The sequence below is a fragment of the Podarcis vaucheri genome (genome assembly GCF_965113315.1).
Source record: "Podarcis vaucheri genome assembly, chromosome: 10".
In the NCBI taxonomy this organism is placed as follows: domain Eukaryota; kingdom Metazoa; phylum Chordata; class Lepidosauria; order Squamata; family Lacertidae; genus Podarcis; species Podarcis vaucheri.
This window is the reverse complement of record NC_138748.1, coordinates 65,606,429-65,623,047: the sequence shown is the minus strand read 5'-3', so window position 1 is coordinate 65,623,047 and position 16,619 is coordinate 65,606,429. Positions and strand designations below refer to the sequence as shown.

At 43.6% G+C, this 16,619-nt stretch overlaps 1 protein-coding gene across 2 annotated transcripts in view; it reads left to right on the top strand.

Moving 5' to 3' along the window:
• The window catches only part of TAF3 (TATA-box binding protein associated factor 3), a 132,755-nt gene that overhangs the window by 78,059 nt on the left and 38,077 nt on the right, over nucleotides 1-16,619 (top strand). For both annotated transcript variants that reach the window (XM_082238801.1, XM_082238800.1), the window contains exon 3: nucleotides 13,831-15,629. In XM_082238801.1, the coding sequence (XP_082094927.1) occupies nucleotides 13,831-15,629 (1,799 nt within the window). The remainder of the gene's footprint in view (nucleotides 1-13,830; nucleotides 15,630-16,619) is intronic.

The following is a 16,619-nucleotide window of genomic DNA, read 5'->3' as shown; positions in this document are numbered from 1 at the left end:
AAATCCAATTTAAATTTTAAAAATCCAATTTAAATTTTTAAGAATCCGATTTTTTTAAATCATTGATTTTTATTCACCCTGACCTGCAGTTTCATAAGAACATATATTTAAAGTAGATGAATAAATGAACAAATTAATTTGGATATGCAGAAAATGTTAAAAATATATTTAAGGAACTGCAGAAAGAGGGGGTAGGAAGTCAAGTTTTGAAATGTTAAAATGACTGTAAAATTATTGAAATGTATAAACCTGAAAAATTCTTCTTATCATTTTATTCTCCTGTATTCCTCCATTGGGACCCCTAAAGTGGCAGGAGGCTAATCCATCTAGGGAACACCCCCCAGTCTAGGTGTTTTGCTCTGTATGAGCAATTCATGCCAGTTGCTGCCTTAAACCTCTCTTCTCTCTGGTTTTGTTGGTGGTTTCCCCTACAGGCAGCTAGTGAGTAGCATCAGGGTCTTTGCCCTCTGAGGGGCAGATTTCTAAAAACTCCTTAAAGCCAGCTTGGCATGCATCATCTACTTTTTCCTTCCTTTCTGCTCTCTGCTGTGTTCACATACCCCATTATAATTACAGAGGGGTGTATGCAAGTTTACCCAAATATAATGAAGGGATGGAATATGCATCTTTGATATAGCGGGCAATCAACCACAGAAATTGAACTAAAATAATGGGCTCCGCTCACCCCCCCCCTTTAAGCTAAGCAACTCGGTGAAGACAGGGAAAAAGAAAATGTTTTACATTGCTAGATATCTGCCTGATTGTTTCAGGGACCGCCACCGTTCAAGCCCATCAGGAAATTTCTTGCCACCCTGAAAATTCAGATTCTTTAAGGGGCATCTATATTGCGTGTTAAATACCGTCTTTCCTCTACCATCCTCTTCATGTTAAGGCCTCATGTCCTCTTTAACATATTTACTAAGAATAAAATTATGTTGGCTTTAAATAGGATTTGCTTCTAAGTGAGCTTGCTTAGAATTGTGGACTTACTCAAAGAATCTCTCTCTCCCCCCCCCCTCTCTGTGCGTCTGTGTGTGACATTTGTCCACCAGCTTTTCCTATCTTTGGAATCTGAACTTGTTTGGTAACACACATTCAGATGTGTAGCTTTAGGCGATAGTCTCTTCTCTAATGTGTGTGTGTGTGCTATCACCACTGCCAGAAACATCATGGCAAAATCCAATTTTGCATTCCTGTAGCTGGGAAAACAACACCTGGAGATCATCCGCCTGGGTTCTGCTCGCCATCATGGATGATTTGTGGCGTAAGGCTGATCAGACTAGATCCTTAACTCCTTACTTTATATAGTTGGTCCCTTCAACAGCCTAATTAGCTTCTAGCAAGTGGAATGCTTTCCTTTTAATTTCTCCTTGGCAATCTGAATGTAGTTTTGTGTTGTGCACAGGCACAACTTGACTTAGTTGGATGCACTGCTTGAGCAAACCTTGGAAAACAATTAGGGTATCTTTCAAACTGACTCAATTTGATTGCATAATTACTCAAATAATGGTCAGTAATGGAATACGTAGGGTTATCTTCTGGCTAATCCTCAAGTAATGGAATTGTGTATCTCATTTTTTTCCTCCCTCTCTCTCTCTCTCTCTCTCTCCTTCTCAGCCGTTCCCAACGTGCAGGGGGAAAACTGAGACACAAGTGATTATGGGAAGTAGGGAGAGCCACTGGAGGCCAGCAAGGAAAAGGAGACCTTATCTTAAGCAATTAATCAGGAAACTCATATTGTAGGACAATTATTCAAAGCTCATTCTAAAATAGTTTTAGAGCCCCAGGTCGTAAGATACTTTCCCGCCTCCCCCACCCACCCACTTTTCATTTGTCAAGGACACTTGGAGCACCAGGGGCCAACCCTTGCTGCGGTTTGAAGAGGGCTGTTTTTTAATTGTACTGCTTTGGACACCTTATCCTGTTTCTCTCCCCCCCCCCCTTTTATTTTATTTTAAGTGGGTTACCTTCTGTTGGTGTTGAGCAGTCGCCAGTCTAGGAGCCAGCCATCATTTTCGTCAAGCGAAGTGGAGCAGCAGATAAACAAAAGCGCAGATTAGTGTGTTTCCCCCCCAACCCTGTGGCAAGAGGAATAAATTTCTTTGCAGATCTGAATCTCTTGCATCTCAGCCTGGAAGAATGCCTGTGTGGGTTCTTGCTCAGGTATCATACAGGAAGTACAAATAGAGGAAGGAGGAATTGTTCCTTGATCCTTTTGTATAACATCCCCAGATGCCCTTAGTCTTCCCAGTTCCTAAACATCAACTTGAATTCTCCAAAAGAAAGGCATGTCGGAACCATGCTAACCCTTGATTTGTTTTACCTATGGTTTGTTTCACAGACAAGCTAATAAGTAATGGCTTATCTATACAAAACTTGGTTTGTTTCCTAACGGTTCTTCCTTGTGCCTCTTCAGATGTCTGAGATATGGTAAACAAGCAAATTGCAGTTAATCAAGGTTGTTGAGTTTGCCCACATCAGCCCAGTCAACCCATTGCTAAGTGAGAAGAGGCTTTGCCCCTCCCCTGATCTTTTGCTGCCATGCTTCTTGAAGCTAAGCCATGGTTTGGCTTAGTGTAGATGAACCAGGGCTCGTGGGTTGTCTGTAGTAGGACAAATCACGAGTGTAGGATCAGGCATAAAAATAAGCCAAACCGTAGCTTAGGTCTGAGCACTGTTGCAGCAGGAAGAACCAGGGAGAGTGAAGTGGCCACATGTTCTAGCTTAGCCATGGTTTGCCTTGGCATTAATTTGCAAACTGAGATCACAGAAAACAAACCATAGTTAGTGGGCTGGATCCAGATATACAAAACAACAACAACAACCACAACTTGGCTTAACAAGATGGCTTCATTGTTATGTGTGAACCAAATGGCTATTTTCTTACAGCTTCTGAAAGTTCAATGGAGTAACTTTAGTATACAGATAATAGGTCTTATTAAAATACAAGCATTTGTATTATCTTAATATGCCTTCTCTCTTTGACTGGAGAGAGAGCCTTTTCTAAGGCGATGTCTTCCCCAGCACAGGATGTGTGCAATCTGTTTATTTACCCTTTATATATCTGCCAACACCCAAAAATCTCTAGGGGCTTTACAGTAAATTCAGTGAAAACAGCGAGCCACCATTTAAAATTGCATATTACAAAACGCAAAACAGAAATATAACATCAAAGGCCTTAGCAAACAACCAGGTTCTTACGTGGGATCTAAATTCTTGCAGCATGAGAGCCATCTGAATTTCAAGAGGAAGTGGGCAGCAGAGCTGGGGTGCCACCACAGAAAAGGCTTGTCAGTGCCAAACAAGGAGATCCCAGCGCTGGGGCATTTTAAGGAGGGCTACCTTGGCTGATACAAGGGCAGGTACATATAGGGAGAGAGTCTCTGAGTGTTTCATTTTATTTTGATTCTGAACTATACAAATGACAATTTAATTGACCAGTAATTTAATCCAGACCTTAGAAAATACATAGATAGGGTGTGCACAGCAGAAAACGCCACTTCAACTAGTGCCCTTGCCCTCTACCCTTCTGCCTCTTCTTGCAACAGTTCTGCAGCCCCATTCCCATCGCAGTTGCTCAGTTTCCAGGACCTGAGCAGAGAGATTTATCAGAAGGCATTGCACTGATGCATGAGGTTCTGGGAGGAGAAGCGGTAGATCTCCGCAGCCCTCCTTCACAGAAAAGCCTAAGGTCATCGTAAACAGCAAGAGGCCTTCGAGTGGATGTGGTTTTAATTTTTCTCATGCCCTCTAAATTTCACTGCTTGCTTGAGTGAGAAAACTACCCGCAGAATTATTACTCAGCGTGATGGCTCTGGTAGCACTTTTCCAGGGGGTGCTGACAGCAGCGTTTTGAAGCTGACAGAGAGTAGGGCTCTCCTCTCCAGTTTCAAATGGCTGCTGAGTGCCGCCTGAGAAGTGCTACTGTGTAGCTGCATGGAAGATCACGCTACCTGATAATTCCCTGCCTGCCAGCCCCCTGCCCCCACTCCTCAACTCCCAGTCCTAGGGGCACTTGACGCGGAATGGGTTAGAAGTAGAAAGCACAGAGAAGGCCAGCTGATCATGGAGAGAAGCGAACAGAGTTCTTGTTGAGTGATAAAACGGACAGGGGGAGGCTCTTTTCAAAGCTATGATCTACCCTCTTAAAGTCTTAGGTTTGAAAAAAACATAGGGGGGGACTCCTATTGCCTCTCCCCCCAAGACACAGAGCATTTAATGCTTTATTTTAACTTGAGCGTGCAATTTCTCTCCCCCTCTCCAGTTACTTATTATAAATAGTGTTCTGTATCTGTGCATGCATATGCCCAAGGACTCCTAATCGAGGCTTGAAAAGTTCCAGGGCTGTTCGCATGTCAACCATTTTCAAACTAACAGCGTTGTTGGCATCCGTCAGTCTCGAGAGACAATGGAGTGCACCTCCAGGGGTGAAGTCAAACTGCTTCGTTAGCAGCACCAAGGTCACCTCCCTGGTGCGTATGGAGGTACTGGGCTGTCCAGATGACAAGGCCCTCCTCTTGGCCTCACGGATGTGGTCCAAAGAAAAACACAGCAAAACGTTTGGCACCAGCTTGGCTGTAGGAGTTGCTGGAAGGAGGCGTACAAGGTGCCATCCAACTGTCTTAGGGACTCCACTCCTGATTTGTGTAGGGTTTACCCTTTTCTTCTCCCTAAGATATCCTGCAAGGCAGAATAATTTTAGGAACAAAGTTCTCCTCTTAGATTACCTGACTTCCCAGGTTGATGAGCCACATCTGCCCCTCACTTACCTCTAAAGCACGTGCAGAAAGCTCCAGAAGATTGAGCAGACAAGACCAAGAGTGGATCCACCTCTTGACCATTGGATCCACTCTTGGTCTTCTCTGCTCAATCTTCTGGAGCTTTGTATTTGCATGCCTGTCAAAGCTGTTCCCAGGATAGTGGCTTCTGTCGCATGCTGACAGCTTCTAGGAGCCACAGGTGAGAGCTGAGTGAAGGTTCTGGTGTAAACTTGCAGAGGCCAATGTCAGCAGTAGCCATTTTTCATTTTTCTCTTTTTGGTGACGATCTAGCCTTGTATGGTGCAGCAAATGAGCTACATGTTATTCAGTTCGGAGGTTTCCAAACCTTCACCAAGTCCCCCTTTGGAGCTTCAGATCTGAATTTGCTGCACAATTGATACAAACCAGCCACCATGTGCCTCTACACTGCATTCTGTTTTTTCCAGGAAATACTTATTTTTTAAATTTTTATTCTGTTTATCAAAACATTCCTATTCCAGCCTTCTGGTACAAAAGCACTTCTCTAATTAGCTTCCTATCTTGCATCTCAGTTTGACGTCCCCTTTCCATTTATCTACTTTCTGCAAGGAATCCATAGTCCTTGCTTGTTTCCCTAACTTGTCCCAGTCTTATTCTCTTGCACTGATGCCTCTCATTTGGGGGATGTAGGCGTGGGGACATGTTAACAACACAAAAACATTGCCTGTCTCCCACTAAATCCTCTGGATGCTGTCAACTTCCTGCAGGGAACAAGATGTTCTAATTCTGGTCTTCTTTGGCGATCGCTTGTAGCTGAGTAAGATTGTCTTTCATAAACACAGTTTTAATAATGAGTCCGTAAGTGACTGTTGAGGCCAATTCTGGATCCACACATCCTTCCACAGTGGGAACATTGGTTTCCGGACAGGAGTTGATCACGGTATGGAATTGCTAAGTGTGCCTTCTTCTTAGCACGTTTCTCCCTTGCGTCCTGAGTTTGTCTTCAAAAGCCTTGACACCTTTGGTAAAGGCTGTTCTCCAATTGGAGCGCTCATAGGCGAATGTTTCCCAATTGTTGGTGTTTATACTCCTTTCTCTTTTTTTAGATTTGCCTTGAGACAGTCTTTAAACCTCTTTTGTTGACCACCAGCATTATGCTTTCCATTTTTAAGTTCGGAATAGAGTAGTTGCTTTGGAAGACAATAATCAGGCATCTGCACAACATGACCTGTCCAAAGAAGTTGATGTTGAAGAATCATTGCTTCGACACTGGTGATCTTTGCTTCTTCCAGTACACTGGCATTAGTTCACCTGTCTTCCCAAGTGATGTGTAAATCTATTAAGGGCTGAGGAACAAGATCATAACAGTGGCAGTTCTGCCTTTATAGGTTGCTCTTTGCAAATCTAGCCCAGCCTAGATCTCATCTACCCTGCGCCAAAGAATACTTGGCTAATTGAGCTATGAATACCTTATTCTGATGCAATGTGCCAGAAGCGAAGCACCTGTATTGATACTTTTTTTAAAAAAAGTGCATTCAGTTTATTTTAGTGGGGGCAGAGCAACTTGTATGCACACATAAGCAATTTGTCTTTTGCTGCCAATTTGTAGGAACACCTGGCAGGGGTGTGCTGTGCAAATTTCAGTATCTTTCCATCTAGGTTTTCATGCTGCCTCTCTCACCATGATCTCTGAAGCTGGCTTTGAACGAGAGCGTCTTTAACAAGAGTGTGAATCGAGAGTGGTATCATTAGCAGCCTGCTATGGAAGCAACCAGGAAGGAATGTTGCCTTTTTAAACCAGAGCTTGTGTTTAGGTAGGGAAGTTCATAAGGAGCCTGCAGAGGGTGTAGATAGATTGGGACTTACAGCAGCTGACTTGCCTTTTCTCTCTCCCTCTCTCTTCTTTCAGTAGCACATCCCTGTCCTTGAAAATATATGGCTGGGGCAACCAAGGGTCATGCCATATTATTTTCATTAAGCTTTACACCTAATACGTTATACCAAGTGTACATCTAAAATGTTAGGGTGGAAATGTGATAAACCTGTTTGCAAACACTTTGTCAGGGAACCTGATTGACTGCCATCTCGGCTTGTGGGCAGATCCAAGTTTACTGCTGTCGTCGCTATTTTCAGACTAGAGACACACCTTTAACACAGGCATACATTGGGGGGCCCTGTTTCTTCTTTTTAAATATATATTTGTATGGTGGTAGTGCTGCTGTTGCAGACCATCTTAGACTGGACCACAACCCAGTAATGCCATCGTGTAAATCGAAAGCAGGGTTTGTGAGGTAGGTCCTGGTGTATTTCATGAATTTGTGTCTCCTTACTAGGGAAAGAGAGGGACGCGGGTGGCTCTGTGGGTTACACCACAGAGCCTAGGACTTGCCAATCAGAAGGTCGGCAGTTCGAATCCCCGCAATGGGGTGAGCTCCCTTTGCTTGGTCCCTTCTCCTGCCAACCTAACAGTTTGAAAGCACGTCAAAGTGCAAGTAGATAAATAGGTACCGCTTCGGCGGGAAGGTAAACGGCGTTTCTGTGTGCTGCTCTGGTTCGCCAGAAGCAGCTTAGTCATGCTGGTCACATGACCCGGAAGCTGTACGCCGGCTCCCTCAGCCAATAAAGTGAAATGAGCACCGCAACCCCAGAGTCGTCCACGACTGGACCTAAAGGTCAGGGGTCCCTTTACCTTTTACTAGGGAAAGAATCATAGAGGACCTTGACCTCTTGTTTATGCGTGCTTTAAGTGATCTCTTTACCAAAAATGGAGGCAGGGAGATGAGTGGGGAAAATTGAAAAGATGTCCGTCTTTGAGGGATTGTACATGGCATCCAGTTGTGACTAGCCTTTGGATAGTCTTATGCCATACTGACTTGCTTTTATTTTTAGCATTGTGTTGTTAAAATTGTCACCCAAGGCATGCTGATAGGGATTTTGCAGGGGGTATGTGTGTTCAATGGCCCATTCAGTTCAGCACTCTGTTCTCTCAGTGGCCAAACAGATAGATGCAAGCAAGCAGACCCCCTGAGTTCAACAGTGCTCTCCCGCTCCCCTCCTCGGTTTACAGCAACTGGTATTCAGAAGCATGTTGTCTCTCACCATGGAGAGCCATCGATAGTCTATGCTTCTGCTTTGCTACAGGTCTCCTACATTCCCTGTGGGCTCCCCTGGTGTCAAATAATAAGGAAGGGACAGCTGAGAGCAGGGCAGATAGATGGCCTTGTTGCGTTGGGTAATGCTTGTTTGCATCTATGTTTTAAAATGAGGGAATTTGGGGGTTTGTTTTAAAATAAGACGTTGTCAGTGCTAACACAAAAAGCCCCTTCTCCACAATATTAAATAAGTAAGCACAGTCTGGGGAAACTGTTTACTCACCATCCCTCTTCCCCCGCCAGCTCACTCCAGTGGCAGCACACTTGAGAAGTGTAAATACTGCCTGGATTCCCAATCTGCAGATCGTAAAACATGACCTTTTGTCAGAGGATCGGTGGAGGATCTTAGATGGCTCAGAAATTTCCAACCCAGCAGCACTTGAAAAGGGAGATTATTGAAATACTCCAGATAGTGACATTGTCTCGGATGATCTCCAAATTCATATTTCTTTTATCGGGAACGAGCGGGTGTGAGAAATCTCACCTTAATGCACACTATTACCATAGCTGTGCCCCTATTATACTATTGTAATCGGGTCTGAACCAAGAGCAGTGATTAACGATGGCAATTTATTGTATCTGACGAGGGGAGAAAATGGGAGATGTTGTCGTTATCATAAATCATATCATAAATAACCAAAGAGAAGCCCTCGGAAAGCTTGTGTGGTGTCAGCAATGAGGCACTTTTCGGCGCGTTCGCCCAGGATGGTAGCCATAGAAACCCCAAAGTCATATTGTTATCTTAGTCTTGCTGCAGTTATGTGATACAACCATATTAACATATAGATTAGGCCATTTATAATACTAGGTGTCATTTCAGGTTAGCTTGCTTATATAGCATTTTAGGGCTCTCTCCTTTTCATTCTGCAGAATGTTAGGGAAAGGCTGCGTTTCCGCAGGTCAGTCTCGAGCCATTTATAACCCATCAGCGTCACACAACTGTCAGCCCAGTTAATATACTCCTGTTATTGATTGGTTGCAGTGTGCAAGTTGTCACTGCCTAATTACCTTGTCTTTGCTAATAATTTCATTTTTAACAGGGGGGGGGATGAAATATGTTTAAACAAGGAATATAGTGCATATACTTTACTGAGTTCTTTGGTCTAAGAAGCCCGATTTATTGCTGAGGTGCAGATAGAGTGGGGGGGGGGGAGAGAGAGAGAGCCTGTTGCAAACATCCTAGGAAAACTTGCTCAGCTTTGTGGTTTGTTTGCTTCTGATGCTTTTTGACTCTGTGCTGTCCCGTCCGTCCCCCCCGGTTGGTTGTTGCTCTTCTTAAGGTGAGATGCAGTGTAGTCTGCAGCTTGCAGAGGAAAAAATATGATGATGAGCAACTGGACTGTTGCCAGCATAGCAAATGAAATTATTTAGAATTATATGGGATTTGTGCATAGCTTCCTCTGTCTCTGTCCCCCTCCCTCCCTCCCTCCCTCTCTCTCTCTCTCTCTCTCTCTCTCTCACACACACACACACACACACACACACACCATGTTTTCACATTTCTTCCTTTAAAATCGAACTCTGCAACTCACGGATGATCTTCTCCGGTTTACAAATCTTAATTGAGCCATCGGCTCGCCAGGGATATCGGGCAAGCAACTAACTCAGCCATTGCACCTCTCCTCCTTGCCTCCACAAAAAGAACCCTGCACTATGGGGATAACAATACTGGCCTACCTTGCAATGAACTCTGGGTTAAATACCGTATTTTTCCGTGTAGAAGACGCCCCCGTGTATAAGATGCCCCCTATTTTTTGAGCCCCAAGTTAAGACTATTTAATTGCAACATTCAGTGTGTATAAGACGACCCCCAATTTCAAACTTAAAATTTTTTTTTTGGGGGGGAATATAGTCTTATACATGGAAAAATACAGAATATATGAGACATTTTGAACACTTTAGCACACTACATAAATCCTGTTGTTGTGTTGTTGTTTTTGTTGTTGCTGCAGCTGCTACTGGAAGCTTGCATCAAATTCCTGTTCAGCCAGTCCCAGTGTTCTCTGCCCATCTCTCTGTGTCTCCCTTTCCCATGTGAGCCCAGTCACATGTCCTTTTCTTTGCATGCTGCCCCTATGTCTGGCAGGTATATGGGGCCTACCTGTATCTCCTGTGTACCACCCATTTATCTCCCTCCCTTTCTCATTGCCCTTTTGTCACTGTTGTGCTGCATTTTCCATGTATTTCACATGTGTATTGCTCATCACTGTGTATCTCTTGCAAACTTCCGTCAGTTTCTTGCTATCTCCAAGGTATGTGGTGGTCACGGCAAGGCATCCCCAACTGAAGTAATGTGTAGCACAACATACCGTATTTTTTGCACCATAACACTCACTTTTTTCCTCCTAAAAAGTAAGGGGAAATGTCTGTGCGTGTTATGGAGGGAATGCCTACGGGTGGCATGCCTACGGATTTTCCTCCTCTAAAAACTATGTGCGTGTTATGGTCGGGTGCATGTTATAGAGCGAAAAATACGGTAATTTATTTATTTATTTAAGCAAAGCTGGGTACTCTTAAAGCACAGTATAAATGCATGATGATGGTTTTGGTTGTTACTGTATTCTTAACACATTTCTCAGCTGAAGGTTCTTAATGGTACTAAACAGGAAAAACAGCAACCCAGACCAGTATTTTGGCACCACCATGCAATAATATATTTCCGCCCTCTCTCTTCAGAATCTACCCATGCAGAAATTAATTCTGTTTGTTTTTTACATTCAGACTTTTCTGCTCTGCGTTATCCCTTATGGTTAAGGGCAAATAGCAAAGTTTTTAAACCCAAGTTTAAAAAAATAAATCTACAGTCAGTTTACCTTCTGATGTTTAAAAGTCTTCGTTAAAATGAATGTCCTGTTTGAGAACTCCAGAAGTGATATTTAAAAAAAAGAAAAGTGTGTGCACACACAAGCCGATAATTACATCTGCAGGACCTCTAGCTGTGAAAACTTGCAAAACGGAGGCATGCGAGTTGACGTTTTGCTAGTCTTACGCTGCTGTCTATTGTACTTTAGTATTTTTGATGATCTTTATGCTTTTAAATGTGTAGACTTCTTGCATGGTTTCCCAGCAGGAAATTACTAAGTAAATAAATAGTAAAACAAACCAGGTAGCCTCAGCCAACCTTGCAGACAAGTAAGAAACAACTTATCACTACCGCACTCCCCCCAGGGGCTTGAGCAATGACTTGCTTGGAAGAAGATGGTAGTTTTTCTCTTAGCAAATGACTAACCCACAGCCTTGGAGCAAGTAAACCCTGCACAAATCCAGAGCGGAGGCCTTAAGATGGCTGGAGGCCGCCTTGTACACCTCCTTCCAGCAACTCCTGCAGCCAAGCTGTTGTCAAACATCTTACTCTGCTTTCCTTTGGACCACATCAGCTAGGCTGAGAGGGGGGTCTTGTCACTTAGACAGCCCAGGACCTCCATGCACGTTGCCTAGGCCTGAGCCCCGGAGGGGTCACTTAGGTACTGCCAGGGGAGCAGTTAGGAGTTACTGGCCTCTGCAGCCACAGCGAAAGCTCACCTTTTGTCTGAATTGATACAATCTAGAAAGAGGTTTAACTTTGCAGATGCTCTTGTTAAGAACGCAAGATACCTTGAATATCTTTGGCTTTTAGTAGGCCTGTCAACATCTGTCTGAAACACCTTTTAAAGGACTTGTTAATAACTCTTGATGGAATGTCGGAAGGAGGAGCTATTGAATGGTGTTTTTGCAGGTGATCAGAGGTATCTTCTGAAACGGGCTAGGGGGAATCATAGTTCTTTGGGCCCCTTGGAATTTGATGCAGGGAGCTAAGCAACGCGAAGGCATTTTTCCAGGCCTGCATTGGGCTGACATCTATAACTTGGAAGCTGTTCCCTATGAATTTGAAATGTTTTTCCAGCACCACCACTCATTCCCCTCTTAATTCATACCATTATAGGGCAAGAAAGCATATTTCATTCCCATAATAGATCAGATAATGATTGAACCAGATTTGAGAAACCTGCAGCACAAAAACTGGCGGTTCAGTCTATTTCTAGCAGGTGCCGACTCAGTCAAGAGTGATTTGCTTTTTCTTTCTCTTTTTTTTAAGAGACAGAAATGTGCATGCCCATCCAAGCAAAACTGAACTGCCTAACACTTTTCTGTTTTTCACAGAAGGCTAAGGCTTTATCCCCGGGCAAAGTCTCCACTCTGGACTGGCTGCTGTAAATCCTCTGGGCCTTGGCAAAAGCTCGACTTGTTAGCTCGTTTTACTTAATTTGTGATGCTGGCACTCATTCATGCTTCAGCCCAGGGCTCTTGACTCAACTCTCCTAAATCGGGGCATTGACACATTTTAGAGGGAAGAAACATCCCCTCCCATAGCCTGAAAGGAAACTCTTCCAAATGAGATTCTTTAAGTTGAATTCAGAATAAAGGAAGACTTTGCACAGTTTCAGAATAATATTTTATTTTATTTTATTTTAAAAAATGTTTGTTAAAATAACAAAATTGCATACTCATTCCTCCTTGCAGCCACCTTCCAAAAACCGAATAATTCTTGGTATTCCTCACTAATAGCATCTACAGGTTGCTTTCATGCTGGAGTTTTTAAAATTCTTGCAATTACTAAGCTTCAAAAGAGGGCTGTTATATAGTTAAGCAAAAGACGAGTGTGTACTGCACCCACTCTCATGTTGCTAAAGTCAAACCAGACAGACTTTTTTTTGTGTGTGAAGTTGGGTAAATGAATGTACAGAGGTTATTTAACAGTAGCAGAGCGAGAGAATCATTTTGTGACTGAACCGTTGGTTGTATCCAACCAAGTGCTACTCAGAGTAAACCTGCTGAAATTAATGGACCTAAATTAATCTCATTCTTTGATTTCAGTTGGTCGACTCTGAATATGACTAACCTGCCTTCCTGGGCTCCTTTGGGAGGAAAGACAGGGGGGAAAAACATTGAATACAACTCCATGTAGCTACATTGATTTTTTTTTAAGCTACACACCCTGATATAAGCAAAAAGTGTCACATATTAGGGGACATTTGATTCTAGATGACCAGCTATATTTTCTTGCCACTACATACATAAATGTATATATATATACTCTTGGGATTGTATCTAACGCTGATGTTTTGCCCATGCAACAGACTTTCGCTTGCACAATGGACTGTTCCTCCTACTTTCCCCTGCAGCTTCCTGCACACATGCAAAATCTGTTCTAGACAATTGGGGAACACTCTGGAACAGATATTTAGGGGTGCTTAGGGAGAGAACCCCTGGGAGAGAAACGGGAAATCCTGCTGTGCTAGTGAAAGTCCACTCACACAGTGCTGGATAAAACTCACGGTGGTCAACCAGAGTTGTTTATGTTTCCTTTTGGTTTATTTGGTTCGCTCTTCCTTCCTTGCTACTTTACATGTAACTTCAGTGAAACTCAGTAAAAATAAGGTTTCAGGTTGGTTGGTTGGTTGGTTGGTTGGTTGAAGGAAGGAAATAAGACATTTCTCTCTCTGAGGATATATATTTCCTTGGCCTGCTAGCGAAATCCAGCACACCTAGAATCTCTACTCTGGTTGTGATATTTTGATTCAAAGAAGCAGACAATCACTTGATGTGGAGGGAGATGCTGCAATTGGCTCCAATTGAAATGGTAGATGTAATGGATTTTTAAAAAATAGCAGTAGAGAAATTGCTTATGGACCACAATTTGAGAATGGATTTCTCTGAAAATATGAAAATGATACTATATATATGTGTGTGGGTGTGGGTGGGTGGGTAGGTGAATAAAGTGCTGTTGTGTACCATTTAATCTGTATACTGTATCTGATAAGTGAAATGCTTTGTTTTTGTACAGTTCTTAAACTGAGTCATTCAGTCCATGTGAGCTTACTTCTTGTGATCTCTCTAGAAAGTTGTGCCATTGTCTTAAGTAAGCTAACAACTTTCCCTTTACTTGTTTCTTTCAACAGAGGAAGAGGAAGAGCAGGTGCCCACTGATGGCGGGACTTCAGCAGAAGCCATGCAAGTACCTTTGGAGGAAGAGGGAGAAATGGAAGAAGAGGAGGCTGTCAATGATGAAAACTACTTGAGCAAGAGGCCATTAGAAAGTCCCGAATCTGAGGAAATGCCTGCCACGAAGCGGCCAAAACTAGCTAGCGTGAAAGGAGATAGTCCAGAGGGGACGGTGGAACCGCGTGAGCCTCTTAGTTCCATCAATGCCCAGAAGGTGCCCCCCATGCTTTCCCCGGTTTGCGTTCAGGATGGTGCCGATGTGGCTCCTCTCTCTCCAGAACCACCCATACTGGCTCCCATTGCAAAATCGCAGTTGCCGGTTTCCAAACCGTTGGAGCCCAGAGCATTTACACCTAAAGCAAAGGTGAAAACGAACTCCCCAGGGCAGAAGACTAAGGCGCCCAAAGTTCCTCCATCACCAGCAGTGGCCGGAAGCCCCATCCGCTCTCCAAAAACTGGACCCAAAGAGAAGAAATCGCCGGGCCGATCCAAGAGCCCCAGAAGTCCTAAGAGTCCAAAGGTTCCGGTTCATGTCCCTCAGGTAGCAGTTAAGCAGGAGACCCCGAGTAGAACGCCCTTGGCAGCGTTAAGTGAAAAGATGGGGAAAGAGAATATCCAAATAAAGCAAGGGCCAACCCCCGTTGACCCTGGGAAACCAAACAGTGAGAATCCGGCGAAGAAAGTGGCCGTGCTTGACAAGACAATTGACGATTCCATTGATGCTGTAATTGCTCGTGCTTGTGCTGAACGGGACCCGGACCCATTCGAGTTTTCCTCAGGGTCAGAATCGGAAGGGGATGTTTTCACTAGCCCTAAAAGACTCTCTGTGTCAGAGACTACAACCCCCAAAGCTTCTGTTTCTGCTAACAGCAGCTTAAATAAAGCAGGAAGCACCCCAGTTCCTCCCTCTGGTGGAACGTCAAGCTCAGACATTTCATGGACGATGGATGACTCCATAGATGAGGTCATTCGAAAAGCAAATATGGGTCCTCCTGCCAATTTGCCGGCAAACTTCCCTTATTTCTCATCTCCCTCTGCTTCTCCACCAACTCCAGAGCCTCTGCTCAAAGTTTACGAGGAGAAAACTAAGCTGGCTTCCTCAGTAGAAGTTATGAAGAAGCTGAAGAAAGAGTTGAAGACAAAAATGAAGAAGAAGGAAAAGAACAAAGACAAGGAGAAGAATAAAGAGAAGAACAAAGACAAGGAGAAAAACAAAGACAAGGATAAAGACAAAGATGGAGGCAAAGAAGTAAAATTTCCGTGGAAGGACTTGATCAGAGATGATGACTTGGATCCGTACAAGTTCAAAATTAAAGACTTTGATGATGAGCCAAAAGTCAAGGTAAAAGATGGCAGCACCAAGAAAGAACGAGAGAAGCATAAAGACAAGAAGAAAGATAAAGGCAAGAAAGATAAAGACAAGAAAGACAAGGAGAAAGTTAAAGAGAAAAATAAAGGCAAGAATAAATCTTCGTCAGTGCCTCTTGTTCTGCCTCCCAAAGACCTGCCCCTGCCCTTGTTCAGCACCCCGGCTGCCATGAAACTCCCGTCGCTGTTGCCGGCCCTCCCGACGATCCTTCCCGAAAAACTCTTTGAGGAGAAGGAGAAGCCCAAAGAAAAGAAGAAGGACAAAAAGGAGAAGAAGAAGAAGAAAGAGAGGGAGAAGGACAAGGAAAAGGAGAAGAAGGAGAAAGAGAAAGAGAAGAAGGAGAGGGAGAAGAAAGAAAAGGAAAAAGAGAAACACAAACACGAAAAAGTAAGCAATTGGTGTATTTTGTGTTGGGGTTCTTTATTGCTCAGCTTCCCACTCCATAGCAGAATTATACCGGAGCAACGTCTAAATATATGCTTCATAGGGTTCTGAAACAGTAAAATATTTAAACCTAAAAACTGAATTTATCGAAAGGATTTCACAGTAGTAAAATGAGGCTAACAGAATCATAGAAGCCTAGAATTGTAGCGTTGGAAGGGACCTCGAGGGTCATCTAGTCCAACCCCCTGCGATGCAGGAATCTCAGCTAAAGCATCCCTGACAGATGGAGGTCAAGGCTTTGTTCTCCCTCCACTGTTGGAGACAGTATGACTTCAAATACCAGTTACTTGGAATCACAAAAGTGTTTTCAGGTCTTGCTTGCAGGCTTCCCATGGACATTTGGTTGGCTACCTGGACTAGATGGGCCTTTGGCCAGATCCAGCAGGGGTTCTGTTTATGTTGGTCTTTTAATTATGAAAGTTTTAAAAGTTAACAGATCCCTAAATCCACACCTTTCCTGCAGTTTTCACCTTTACCCTACCCTAAGTCTTCTTTTAAAATTTGAGCACGTTCAAGTTAATGTACCTGTACTATTCATGTAGGGCAGGCATGTCCAAAGTCCGTTTTGAGAACCTAATCTGGCCTGCTGGTCGGTCAGGCCCCTGTGACAGTTTATTTCCTGGGGTAAAATCCCGAAAACACCTTAATAACATCAATCCTTAAAAAAGCTCAGCAACTCCAATCCTGAAAAAAGGTCAACAACTTTGGTCGGCCCTCATGCGTCGGCCCTCACTTCATCAAATCTGGCCCCCTTTGAAAAAAGTTTGGACACCCCTGATATAGGGGGACTACATACGCAGGAAAGCTTGCATTCTAAAAATGAATAGGACAACAGGGGTGTTGGAGGTAAAGGTAAAATGGAAATTTTATTTATGGCCTATTGTCTTTACTGATCCAGCACTGCATCTCCAAAAGGGTACCGTATTTTTTGCA